Raw genomic sequence first — 12,796 nt, forward strand, 5'->3', positions numbered from 1 at the left:
ATTTTGCTATTGTCCAGTGTTTGCCCACATGGAAAATTACATACTTTTGTAAGCCTTCTGTAGATCTAGAAGAACTTTAGAAAAAGTTTAGGTTTTGGCAAAGCATATTAATTTGTTGAAAAATGACTGGGCTTTGTTTCTTTGGGGAAAACAGTATGCTGAGGAATGATGCTATGTTCTCAAATTAATGAAAAAAATTCCACATTGTGCTCTAACTCAAGACTCTGGAAAACAGAACGAGTGAATGAGCTGGCTGTGTACAGAGGACGCTGCAGTTTTGTAAGGTCTTGTCTATTCCTTTGATTTACTTCTAGAAATGTTGGGAAAGCATCACAGCCCGCTTACTTAAGCATTTTTTAGAAAACTTTTATTTTTTGTTCTCTGTTTTGGGCTCATTCTGAAAGATACTGTGCTGTATTACAAGTTTTAGAAATAGTTACATAAGTGAACAAACTCATAGTTTTTCTCCTGTAAAATAATGTCTGTCTAAAGTACTCATTATAGTATTTTTTAAATTGTTAATTGTGTATGTTTTTTTTTTTTTTTCCTGGGTAGGCTTCTAGAAGGGGTCATCCTGGAAGATAAACCAGTGTCGTGTTTCTCCATGAAGGGCTATGGTTATTCATACACCTGTATCTCTCAGGTGTCTTACTGGCCAGGATGCAGAAATGAACCTTCCTTAGGGTGATGGCCTTGCCCTGAATTTGGATTGGTTCTGCACTTCTTACTCAAGTCCAGGGATGTGTGGAGATCACGCTGGTCTCTTAGGACCAAAGTATCCATAATAACACCTTGGAGATGTTGGATTTCAAATCGCCATGGGTTTGAAATCTTCAAGCCCTTTTGGAAGTACCAGCACTGTTAGCAGTGATATGTCTGGCTTCTGTAACTTTCTTTCTTTGGAGCCTGGGACACTCAGAATTCCCTGCCAGCCCTCAACTTTGGTCTTGTTCACTAGGCAGATTTTTTCTTCTGTATAAATGAATCCATCTACATTATGTGCAACTCTGTCTCATCCTTGTCTTTTCTGCCTGGCCTCCAAAACCTAACACCCTTTTTTCCTCTGCAGGACCTTCTCTTCCCTGCTGTCTCTAGAAGCTCTCTCTTTTCACTCATGTAGAAGCAGATTCCTCTTTCCTTTCCTACCGTGATGCAGCTAAGATTGTAAGAGGGGAACCACCAAAGTCAAGGCCCCCATCTGTCCCCCAAGAAACACAATATTCCACTGAGCAATGCCCCCCCACCGTGTCTACCCCTGCCCCCTAGAGCTAGACTCAGGCTGCTATTTGCAATTTATGGCATTTTAATAGTCCTAGCTGTTTCAGAGGCTACTTCATCCATCTTTAATACAAATTATATTTCTATCACCAAAACCTGATGTTGACAAATGTGCATAACCAAGTGGCTGGAGGTGCCGCCAGGTCTGGCTGATTTATTGCAGTATTTATATGTATGTGAAATATCCAAAAATTGTCCTACCTCTCTCTCTCTTGCCTTCTCCCTAAAAGTAACTCTATTCCAGGTGCTACTTCAGAACAAAGCTGACAAGAGGATTCAGAGTGTCTAAGAATCCCACTGCCCTCCAGCAGAACTGGGAAACCCAGGGCAGTGGTCTGTTTAGCATCCTAATGCGTGTTTCCTTTCCCATGCAGGCAGGCTATATGTCTGGGATGTTGGTGCCCGTAGGGGTTGGGATAGCTGGAGCCTTGTTCATCTTGGGAGCACTCTACAGCATTAAGGTTATGAGTCGCCGAAGGAGAAACGGCTTCAAAAGGCATAAAAGAAAGGTATGGACTTCACAACAGCAAAACCTAATCACTTTCCCAACTGTTCTTCGCTTTTCTAATTTGCTTAATAAGGCACATGGGGCTTAATGATGCATGAATGGTACTGACGTGCCCAGTGGTTCCGATGAGCTGCTGCAGCTGCAGCCTCGGCTTCATTTGTTCACGTGTCTTTTAAACGGGACCTGTTCCTCGGCTTTGCTCTGCAGCAGGAGTTTAATGCTTTTTCTGTTTTCTTTCCCCAGCAGAGAGAATTCAACAGCATGCAAGATCGAGTCATGCTCTTAGCCGACAGTTCCGAAGATGAATTTTGAACTGAACTGGAGTTTAATTGGGAGTGTCAACGTGATGTTATTATTTTTTATTTGAGGGCCAAAAAAACAAAAGAGAACAACATCCTGCCACATTGGGGCTGTCAGGCCATTGGTCTCACTGTCTGCTGGGTAGTAGATCTTTCTTGTACTGAGCAGAAAAGGCATGCTGTATATGAACTGTGATGCGCAGTATTTGTTTTTATCCTGTAGTGAATTTTCCACAGCCATGGGCTACAGCTCGTAAATATGCAGCATACATGTTGTTCAGTAGAGTTGCTAGGTTAGATAGAGTAAATATTTTGTATTTTTCCACAGTGTCTTTCCCTTGGTTTGGATTACCTGTGCTAAAGTGTAACAGTTCTTGCTGCCAAGGCACACCTGACTCTGAAATAGAAATCTTAACAAAGAAGAACTTGTGATGATTGCTCAACCTACTTGAACCTTTGGCTTGTGGGCCACGGCACACACTACGTTCGCATCAAAACTAGCAGCAACTCGGAATGAAATCTTTTTCATCAAGATCTCTCAGTGCATTAGGATATATGTAGATTTGTACGTACCTTACATTATGTACTTGAGTCTCCTGGTTTTATTATTTTCCCCCTTCCTTTTTATTCTCATTCTTGGCAAAGAAAAAAATGCACTAGAAGTAATGCATTAAACTGACTCTCGGTCTACATGTAAGCTTGCTTTCTTAAATAGTATAATTGAGTCCAACAGATGTATCCATACATTTTTACATGCTTATCATTAAGAGAGATCCTTTTAGTATATCATCGACTTTGTCAAGAAGAAATGAGGAAGAAATCAAGAGGGAAAGGAGGGTAGATAAGCTCCCAAAGCATTTGGCTCTGCTCTTCGGCTCTGTGCTTGTGTGGCCACCATTCTGAATTATTCAGAGCACTGCTTTTCTATATCTGCAGTCTTGGTCCATGTATGATTGGACCACCATTGGTTCTTGTTTGGCTTTATTAGAAAACTGCATTCTCTGGTAGGAGCAGGCTCAGAAGCTAAGAGTCCCGGCACAAGACAGAGCTTATGAAAAACCAGCCTCTCTCAAGGTGTCTCATGTGGAGATGCTGGACTGTGCTAGATCATGTCTCATTTCCCGTGGAATGCAATTCCTTTTCTCTGGATATTTGGGACTTTTAGGAAGTGCAGGTTTTTGGGGTATTTTTTTGGCTTCATTGCATGGCGTTTGGAACTTCCTCAACCAGGGATTTAACCTATGCCCCTTGCAGTACAGGTACAAAGTCCTAATCAGTGACCACCAGGGAAGTCCAGGAAGTGGTTTTAGGTGAAGGCTTGGCTCATTAGCGTGGAAGAATAAAGGTTACTAACATTGTCCATGATGGTTTACAGTATGGAGAACTTGTTCAAATTTTAATGGGGCCTGCTTGGCTGTTTTCAAGGAAAGCTGCACAGTTATTCCTCAGAGCTGTGTATGTTTTTCTTCTCCCATTTGACTGAAGACAGAACTGAAGCAGAGAAGTGAAACGATTATGCAAAATTATACCCAGGAAGAATCAGGACTAGAACCCACTTGGACCCTGCACCATGCACCCCTGTCTTCAGCTCAGTGCTCTTTCCACATACTTTAGAGGGCCCAACAACAGTGCAGAGTCCTTCAAGACCAAGATTCAAACGAAATAGCTTCTTGACCCAGGAACACGTAGCACAAGCTTCTGTCTTTGTTAAATGAACACTGTCTTACTAATTTCTGTCATACGCACACAAATTCTTTTTCTCTCCCACATCAGCTGTTTTCCTTATAATCACATAAATTTAAGTATCACTTGTAGGTAACTCATAGAGAAACCTTTCTTGAATTCATTCTTGAGAGATAGCTGGTTTACATGAATGATTTCATTAAATAATTCTTTTTGCCAAGAAATATAAGCAAATGGGCTAACTTGATCAAGAGAATTTAAAAGCTCTGTACAGTCAAATAGATGTTAGAATAGACACACATGCTCAGGGTCAGGTTTTAAAAATAGAGCTCAGAACCATCACACTGCAGGAATTTGTTATTTCATGAGTAGAGACATCCTGATACTGCAGAGGGTACCTTTGCCCTTTCTAAGAGCAGCCTCTTGGTTTAAGTGTTCCTAAGGTCAGGAGGAGGTGAGCACAATGTATCATTACTGCCTTTGTGTTCTTGACAAGCTGTTTGTAGAGAAGACACAATAGGCCTGTCTATGCACTATCACGTGGGTGATACTGATAGCCACTTGTGCCTTGGGCTACTCTTAGTCTGTTGATCATGATAAATATGTTGAACCTTCAAAGTATAGTATAGTAAAGTCACCAATGACATACATATATTTTCACTTGTCCAGAGGGCTATGGTGACTTGTTTGTGCCTTTAGGCCTAAACAGAAATGTCCCTGCAGTTCTTATGGGGGCAGGTGACTGTTTAAAGAGAAAGAGATTACTTAGATCCTAGCGGTTTGCTATACAAAGCCATTTAAACACCTGGGTTGAGTGGAAGGTTCTATGGATCGCTCAACTTGTATGTTTTCCTTGTTGCCTGTGGCTGTGGAACAGTGGGTTTCAGTGGTTGGTTTGGATTATTCAGAGGAATGGAGAAGATTGTCATTATACAGTGGAAGTGAGAAATAGATATAAGGGCCTAGATCTGATAGACAGAGTGCCTGATGAACCTGGAATGAGGTTTGTGACATTGTACAGGAGACAGGGATCAAGACCATCCCCATGGAAAAGAAATGCAAAAAAGCAAAATGGCTGTCTGGGGAGGCCTTACAAATAGCTTTGAAAAGAAGAGAGGTGAAAAGCAAAGGAGAAAAGGAAAGATAGAAGGCATCTGAATGCAGAGTTCCAAAGAAGAGCAAGAAGAGATAAGAAAGCCTTCTTCAGCGATCAATGCAAAGAAATAGAGGAAAACAACAGATTGGGAAACACTAGAGATCTCTTCAAGAAAGCTAGAGATACAAAGGGAACATTTCATGCAAAGATGGGCTCGATAAAGGACAGAAATAGTACAGACCTAACAGAAGCAGAAGATATTAAGAAGAGGTGGCAAGAATACATGGAAGAACTATACAAAAAAGATCTTCACGACCCAGATAATCATGATGATGTGATCACTAATCTAGAGCCAGACATCTTGGAATGTGAAGTCCAGTGGGCCTTAGAAAGCATCACTGTGAACAAGGCTAGTGGAGGTGATGGAATTCCAGTTGAACTATTTCAAACCCTAAAAGATGATGCTATGAAAGTGCTGCACTCAATATGCCAGCAAATTTGGAAAACTCAGCAGTGGCCACAGGACTGGAAAAGGTCAGCTTTCATTCCAATCCCAAAGAAGGGCAATGCCAAAGAATGCTCAAACTATTGCACAGTTGCACTCATCTCACATGCTAGTAAAGTAATGCTCAAAATTCTCCAAGCCAGGCTTCAGCAATATGTGAACCGTGAACTTCCTGATGTTCAAGCTGGTTTTAGAAAAGGCAGAGGAGCCAGAGATCAGATTGCCAATATCCGCTGGATCATGGAAAAAGCAAGAGAGTTCCAGAAAAACATCTATTTCTGCTTATTGACTATGCCAAAGCCTTTGACTGTGTGGATCACAATAAACTGTGGAAAATTCTGAAAGAGATGGGAATACCAGACCACCTGACCTGCTTCTTGAGAAACCTGTATGCAGGTCAGGAAGGAACAGTTAGAACTGGACGTAGAACAATAGACTGGTTCCAAATAGGAAAAGGAGTACATCAAGGCTGTATACTGTCACCCTGCTTCTTTAACTTATATGCAGAGTACATCATGAGAAACGCTGGGCTGGAAGAAACACAAGCTGGAATCAAGATTGCCGGGAGAAATATCAGTAACCTCAGATATGCAGATGACACTACCCTTATGGCAGAAAGTGAAGAGGAACTAAAAAGCCTCTTGATGAAAGTGAAAGAGGAGAGTCAAAAAGTTGGCTTAAAGCTCAACATTCAGACAACGAAGATCATGGCATCTAGTCCCATGGCATCACTTCATGGGAAATAGATGGGGAAACAGTGGAAACAGTGTCAGACTTTATTTTTTTTTTGGCTCCAAAATCACTGCAGATGGTGACTGCAGCCATGAAATTAAAAGACGCTTACTCCTTGGAAGAAAAGTTATGACCAACCTAGGTAGTATATTCAAAAGCAGATACACTACTTTGCCGACTAAGGTCTGTCTAGTCAAGGCTATGGTTTTTCCAGTGGTCATGTATGGATGTGAGAGTTGGACTGTGAAGAAGGCTGAGCGCCGAAAAATTGATGCTTTTGAACTGTGGTATTGGAGAAGACTCTTGAGAGTCCCTTGGACTTCAAGGAGATCCAACCAGTCCATTCTGAAGGAGATCAACCTTGGGATTTCTTTGGAAGGAATGATGCTAAAGCTGAAACTCCAGTACTTTGGGCACCGCATGCGAAGAGTTGACTCATTGGAAAAGACTGTGATGCTGGGAGGGATTGGGGGCAGGAGGAGAAGGGGATGACCGAGGATGAGATGGCTGGATGGCATCACGGACTCGATGGACGTGCGTCCGAGTGAACTCCGGGAGATGGTGATGGACAGGGAGGCCTGGCGTGCTGCAATTCATGGCATCTCAAAGAGTCGGACACGACTGAGCGACTGAACTGAACTGAACTGAAACAAAACCTGGGATTAGGGTTGCTGCCCCAGTGGAGGTGCCTGCCAATGGTTATGCTGTAGTTCAGGTTGAAAGTAGTAAATCAGGCACTGATGGGTATTTGTATACTTATATTTGCATGTTAAAAATAAAACATCAACTCTTTATTCAAAAAACTAAGCTTAAAACATTTAACAACTAAACACATAACGCTGTCTAGAGTTGGAGGGTGATGACAGATGGAGTTTAAATTGCTAACACCTTCCCCTCTGAACTGAACTGACCTGGTCAGAACTACAGGTGTCCTGCTGTAGGGCCAAGGACTGTGTCTTATTCTGAGGGGTAGGCAGGGTTTCCCAAATTCTCTGGCTCCTAAGAATCACCTGGAATACTTATTAAACATATAAATTCCAAGGCCCCTTCTCAGATCCACTGAATCAAAATCTCCAGGGGAGGAGCTTGGGATTCTCCTGTCTGGGCAAGTGTGAGGACAGCTAGAACCTCTAGGCAGAGAACAGCTTCCTTATTAAAGGGACAGGGAGAGCAGGCCCCCGGGGAGAGAGACTGCCCTAGTCAGCTGTCCATCAATCACACCCGCCATAGTGGGGCAGGGAAAATGAAAGGCAAGAGGAAAAGGGTGGAAGCTTCTAGAGCAGGGTCCCCAACCTCTGGCATCTAATGCCTGATGATCTGAAGAGGAGCTGATATAGTAATAATAGAAATAAAGTGCACAGTAAGTGTCATGAGCTTGAATCATCCCCAAACCATCCCCCAGCCGCCTCCCTGGAAAAATTGTCTTCCACGAAATCCGTCCCTGCTGCCAAAAAGGTTGGGAACCGCCGTTAAAGAGTAGAATGCTGAGATGGAGGGAGAGGGTTCCTCCTGTGCCCCTGGTGTCTTTCTCTAATCAGAAGGCAGTATTTTCCTTTTAAACCTCTGCTTTTTCCTCTTCTGTTAGTTGCTTCTTTCAGTAGCTGCTGGCTTAATTCATATGCAATATTTGGAGTTAATTAGTATCCCAGGGAAACAGATTCCCTGAGCAGTGCTTTAGCCTTGGCTTCAGCTCATAAACTGCCTCAGATGCAGTCTTGCAGAAACATTTTCTTAGAATACCTATATCTCTTAACACGGGTCAAAAATGTTGTGGGGAAATTTTTTAAAGCGCAGTTTTAGAACACACTGAAAGTAGTTTTAACATGGTCAATCAAAGATGGCTCTTTTTTTTTAGACTTGAAAGCGAACATTTATGTTAAATGAAAATTCCCAAATTTTATAAAATTATCATTCCACAAGTGTACAGGAAAATTATATTTTTATTGATTAACCTCATGGTATACCTCTCGTACTTTTTTTTCCTGACCTTTTTGGCTGCATAGTCTCAAAGCTGGTTCTTTGTTTCATCATTTTTTTTTTTTAAAAACGGCCAAGACTTAGAAGTCAAAATGTCATAGAGGTATGCCTTGTGCTTTTCTCTCTGTGAAGGTATCTTCTTCACATGGAGTCCAAACAAAGCGCCTTAGTGGGAATCACATCCATAACTTGGGGGAGATGCATCAGATCATCCACAGGCACTGTAATTTCTGTGGGTATAAATAATCAGTGTTTCTACCAGATGCCAAAGAGTAGCTTTTGGGAACAAGATGCATTACTTGGCACAAGGTTTTAGCTGCATGACCTTTTGGCAAGATAGGTTTTGTTTTGAGTACAAGGAAATCTGAAAAGGCAGGATTACAACTGAAGAAAAAAAAAGCTCTGCTTTTGAGGGCATGTGAAGGTACCGTTACAAGGGAAAACTATGGGTAGAAAATGGAAAAAAATCATAATACAAAGCAGATGTCAAAAGGGCACAAGACATTAGTATGTGCTAGAGAAGGCTTAAGTTCTGATGCTTGGAAAAATGATAAAGATAAGTGAGAAGAATGCAAATGAAGTGGACTGTTAGCAGGGGAAGAGGCCATAAATCTACACCAATTTCTAGGTCTCCATCCAAGAAAATTACCGTGCACTTGGTAGAGCAGACATGGGTGGGATCTCATTGAAATCTGAGATCAATGAGGTGAAAGGAGCTTGGTTATTGTAAATAAGCTTAAACTCAGTTCAGTTTCTTAACTATTCAAAGTTCAAATAATGGAATATAAGTTTTTAGGAAGGAAATAATTTGAAAACAAAATAATAGTACTGACTTACTAAAAGCCCCTTATTTGTACATTTAGTATCTCTCGTTAGAAACACACTTCCTTTTGGGAGGAAGCCATTAGACTGAAGCTGGGGATGGACTGAGGAGAGACATCTAGTTATTTGCTTTGATAATTATCAACTTTGGCAGTCAGCATAGCTAGAAACATAATTCCATGGCTTAAGTTCTATATGCAGAAAGAATCATCAACATTCATTTTGTAAGCCACTGTTAGCTGCATAAATGCACTGGCCTTATCCTATTTGGGGCATCTAACTCCCTATTAATTAGCTCAAATTTCTACTATGTGTATATAGGAAAGTGAGGAAGGAAGAAAGAAGAAGGAAGGAAGAAAGAAATTTCCCCCAGTCAAAAGCAGCAAAAAAAAAAAAAGAGACCAATCACTTGTTCTACTTAGTTTAAAAACATACACAAAATATTGGAGTTAAAACCTCTCAAGTAGTTCACTTAGTAAAGCAAAGACATTAACTTTCCCTCCTCAAAAAGCAGCAGCATCAATAAACACATGATCACTGTTAATCATTTGTATTATAGTGTATAAGTTCTCACCCTCAGATTACAGTTTCCAGATTCAAGGTTCAAGACTGATGATGCTCAGAAGTGAACCTTTGGTGGGATAAGGATGGAGGAATTGAAAAGGAGTGGAAACAGAAGAATTAACTGCAGGGGGAGAAATCCTCTTATTTTCCTTCTCAAGGTTCACAGGTGCGGGAACAGAGCAAGCAGAATGGAAGGCCAATGTAGTGCTCACTTGAGTGATTTCATTGCAGTTGAGGCAGGTGGAGAGGTCTGTTGCTCTGGTCCTAAAAATATGAACCTGGTAGGAGGTCAGACGCTTACTCCTCTGAAGGAAAGTTATGACCAACCTAGACAGCATGTTAAAAAACAGAGACATTACTTTGCCCACAAAGGTCCATCTAGTCAAAGCTATGGTTTTTCCAGTAGTCATTATGGATGTAAGAGTTGGACTATAAAGAAAGCTAAGCGCCGAAGAATTGATGATTTTGAACTGTGGTGTGGAGAAGACTCTTGAAAGTCCCTTGGACTGCAAGGAGATCCAACCAGTCCATCCTAAATGAGATCAGTCCTGAGTGTTCATTGGAAGGACTGATGTTGAAGCTGAAACTCCAATACTTTGGCCACCTGATGTAAAGAGCTGACTCATTTGAAAAGACCCTGATACTGGGAAAGATTGAGGGCAGGAGGAGAAGGGGACGACAGGATGAGACGGTTGGATGGCATCACCGACTCAACGGACATGGGTTTGGGTGGACTGGCAGTTAGTGATGGACAGGGAGGCCTGGCGTGCTGCAATCCATGGGGTCGCAAAGAGTCAGACACGACTGAGCAACTGAACTGACCTGAACTGAAGAGGTCAGAAAACTGGGGTTTTATTAACCAACATCCTGTGCATCTCAGTATTGTCTTCCTAATTCACAGTGAAATGAAGGAACCAATTGTGTTAGAGACGTTGCTCCAATTTTTTGCCTCACAGCATGGCTATAGAGTTCATGTATTTTCAGACTTTTCATGACCAGACAGACCAAAGTAGGCATTCAGGAAAGTGTAAGCACAGTCTTCCAAAACAGAAAGGTGTTTGGATACCAGATGATTCCAGCCTTTTCTTTTCCAAAAAGTGATTTCGATACAAAACTTGCAATGATCAGTTTCCCTCTTTCCTTCCTTTGTGTTAAGAGATGAAAGAAAGGAGAAGAAATCTGGAATGGTTCTGTAATTGAACTGAACAAATTCTGAACGTCTGTGTCAAGGGGAGTGAGGATGGTTAGAGAGTCTATCTTTGGTAAACCAAGAGCAGTGTGATGTTATTGCTTCTTATGGAATCAGTATTTATTAACTATCTGTTTTGTGTCTGGCAGTGTGTTAAGAGCTGGGGGAACAAGGATAGTGCATGAAAAGTCCAGGAAGAGTTACTGACTAGTGAGGGAGGAAGTAAATGGGCCAGTTCATCACCGGACACAAAGGAATTCAGAAAAGCAGCATCTAACTCTGCCAAGACTGGAGATGTTTCTCCAGGACTGAAGCATCAAACGTGAGGCTAAAGAGTTGAGTAGGAGTTAGTCAGGAAAGGGGAGAATGGGATGAAAGCTTCGGCCAGCGGAACCATGTGCAAAAGCCAGTGGTGAGAGATGGAGTAATTAAGTATGTCTGGAGCACTGGGGATGCTGGGGCAGGGAGGGCGGGAGCAGGGAGCACTGGGGATGCTGGGGCAGGGAGCACTGGGGATGCTGGGGCAGGGAGGGCGGGAGCATGGAGCCCTGGGGATGCTAGGGCAGGGAGGGTGGGGGCAGGGGGTGCTAGCACATCCACTGTAAATTACGAGGTTGATCCTGAAGGGTCTGCTGGATCGTGCCAAGGAATTAGGACTTTTTTTTGAGGGCATTTAGAAAGTCATGGAAGGGTATTTTGCTGAGCAGTGATATGATCAGGACTGAGTTTCTGGGAAGGCTGGACTGGTAAGATCAGGGTCAAGGGCTGGTGTACCAGTACAGGTGAGAGATGACTGTGGCCTAGACCAAGGCTGCAGGAGTGAATGTGGAAGAGAAGGAGGGGTTCCACAAGTGTTCAGAGTGGGGAAGCAGTGGGACTTGGGGAGTGGTTAGAATTTAGGGGATGAAGGAAAAGACAAAGGCAGGAGCTGACCAGGGTCCTGGTATTTCTGAGACCCTGCAGATATCTGGGAATCCAGTATGCTACCTTCCAGAGAGATGGACTGTGTGTTATCCCAGCTGATACAGTCTGAGAAAAATAACCTACAAACTGCAAGAAGAGTGTAGACAGCTTTGACTTTCTAAAAAAAGTGAGTATGTATATGGTCATTCTTTGTACCTTTTAATAGTAGGCTCCAAAGAAAGAACTTTGAATTTAATAAAACTTAAACATTTGGGAAAACTCTCAGAATACCTTTAGGTGATTATGTTCCTTTGATCGTGCCCCAGGTATGGTTATATCTGGGATCTGACTGACTCCCTTGCTTTGTAAAGACCAATATGAGAGTTTCTTATTCTTTGACATGAGAACCCAAACTCAGGATTTTGTTTTCCTCTTTTTTTTTCAGGAAGTGAAATCAATTATTATGCCTAAGAAGCAATTTTATACAATTATGGAACTGCTATCTAATCTTTTTTCCTGTTTTATTGAGCTATAGTTGACATATAGCTCTGTATAAGTTTGAATTGTACAGCACAATATCCTGGCTTACATATACTGCAAAATGAACCCCACAAGTTTAGTTAACATCCATCTCCTCATATAATTATAAAAAGTGTTTTTCCTTTTGATGAGAACTCAGGATCTACTCTTGGCAACTTTCACACAACAGTGTTAACTGGGGTTATATTGGACAATACTGTAGTTAAATTGTATGATACATCCCAGTACTTATTTATCTCATAACCGAAAGTTTGTATCTTTTGACCACCTATATCCAATTCCCCCACCCCCTGCTCCCCCTGGGAAAGATTGAGGGCAGGAGAAGGGGGTGACAGAGGACGACATGGTTGGATGGCATCACCGACTCAGTGGACATGAGTTTGAGCAAACTCCAGGAGATAGTGAAAGGCAGGGAAGCCTGGTGTGCTGCAGTCCATGGGGTCACAAAGAGTCAGACATGACTCAGCGACTGAACAACAACTGCACCCCCCAGGATCTTGTTTTTCTTTTAAAACAAGTCCAGGAAGCTTCTCTCAAGGCTGGACCATATGAGGATGCTACTGGGATTTTGATATGTGACGTGGAGAATCTCATGAGCACGTCCCATGCTGTGTGTTTCTGTGGCCTTTTGACAGTTGTCACAGAAAATCATCAAGTAGTTTATCTTCTTTAGCATGTGAACAATAAAGAAGTTTTTCAC

At 42.1% G+C, this 12,796-nt stretch overlaps 1 protein-coding gene across 2 annotated transcripts in view; it reads left to right on the forward strand.

The window, feature by feature from the left end:
• The window catches only part of C10H14orf37 (chromosome 10 C14orf37 homolog), a 141,869-nt gene extending 139,087 nt beyond the window's left edge, over positions 1-2,782 (forward strand). Inside the window, exons 7-8 of one of the 2 annotated variants that reach the window (XM_018054096.1) lie at positions 1,653-1,787; positions 2,033-2,782. In XM_018054096.1, the coding sequence (XP_017909585.1) occupies positions 1,653-1,787; positions 2,033-2,098 (201 nt within the window). In that variant the 3' untranslated portion in view covers positions 2,099-2,782. Of the gene's footprint in view, positions 1-1,652; positions 1,788-2,029 lie in introns of both variants that reach the window. The other variant, XM_018054095.1, reaches the window with a different exon arrangement.

Source organism: Capra hircus, chromosome 10 (assembly GCF_001704415.2).
Source record: "Capra hircus breed San Clemente chromosome 10, ASM170441v1, whole genome shotgun sequence".
NCBI classification, from domain to species: domain Eukaryota; kingdom Metazoa; phylum Chordata; class Mammalia; order Artiodactyla; family Bovidae; genus Capra; species Capra hircus.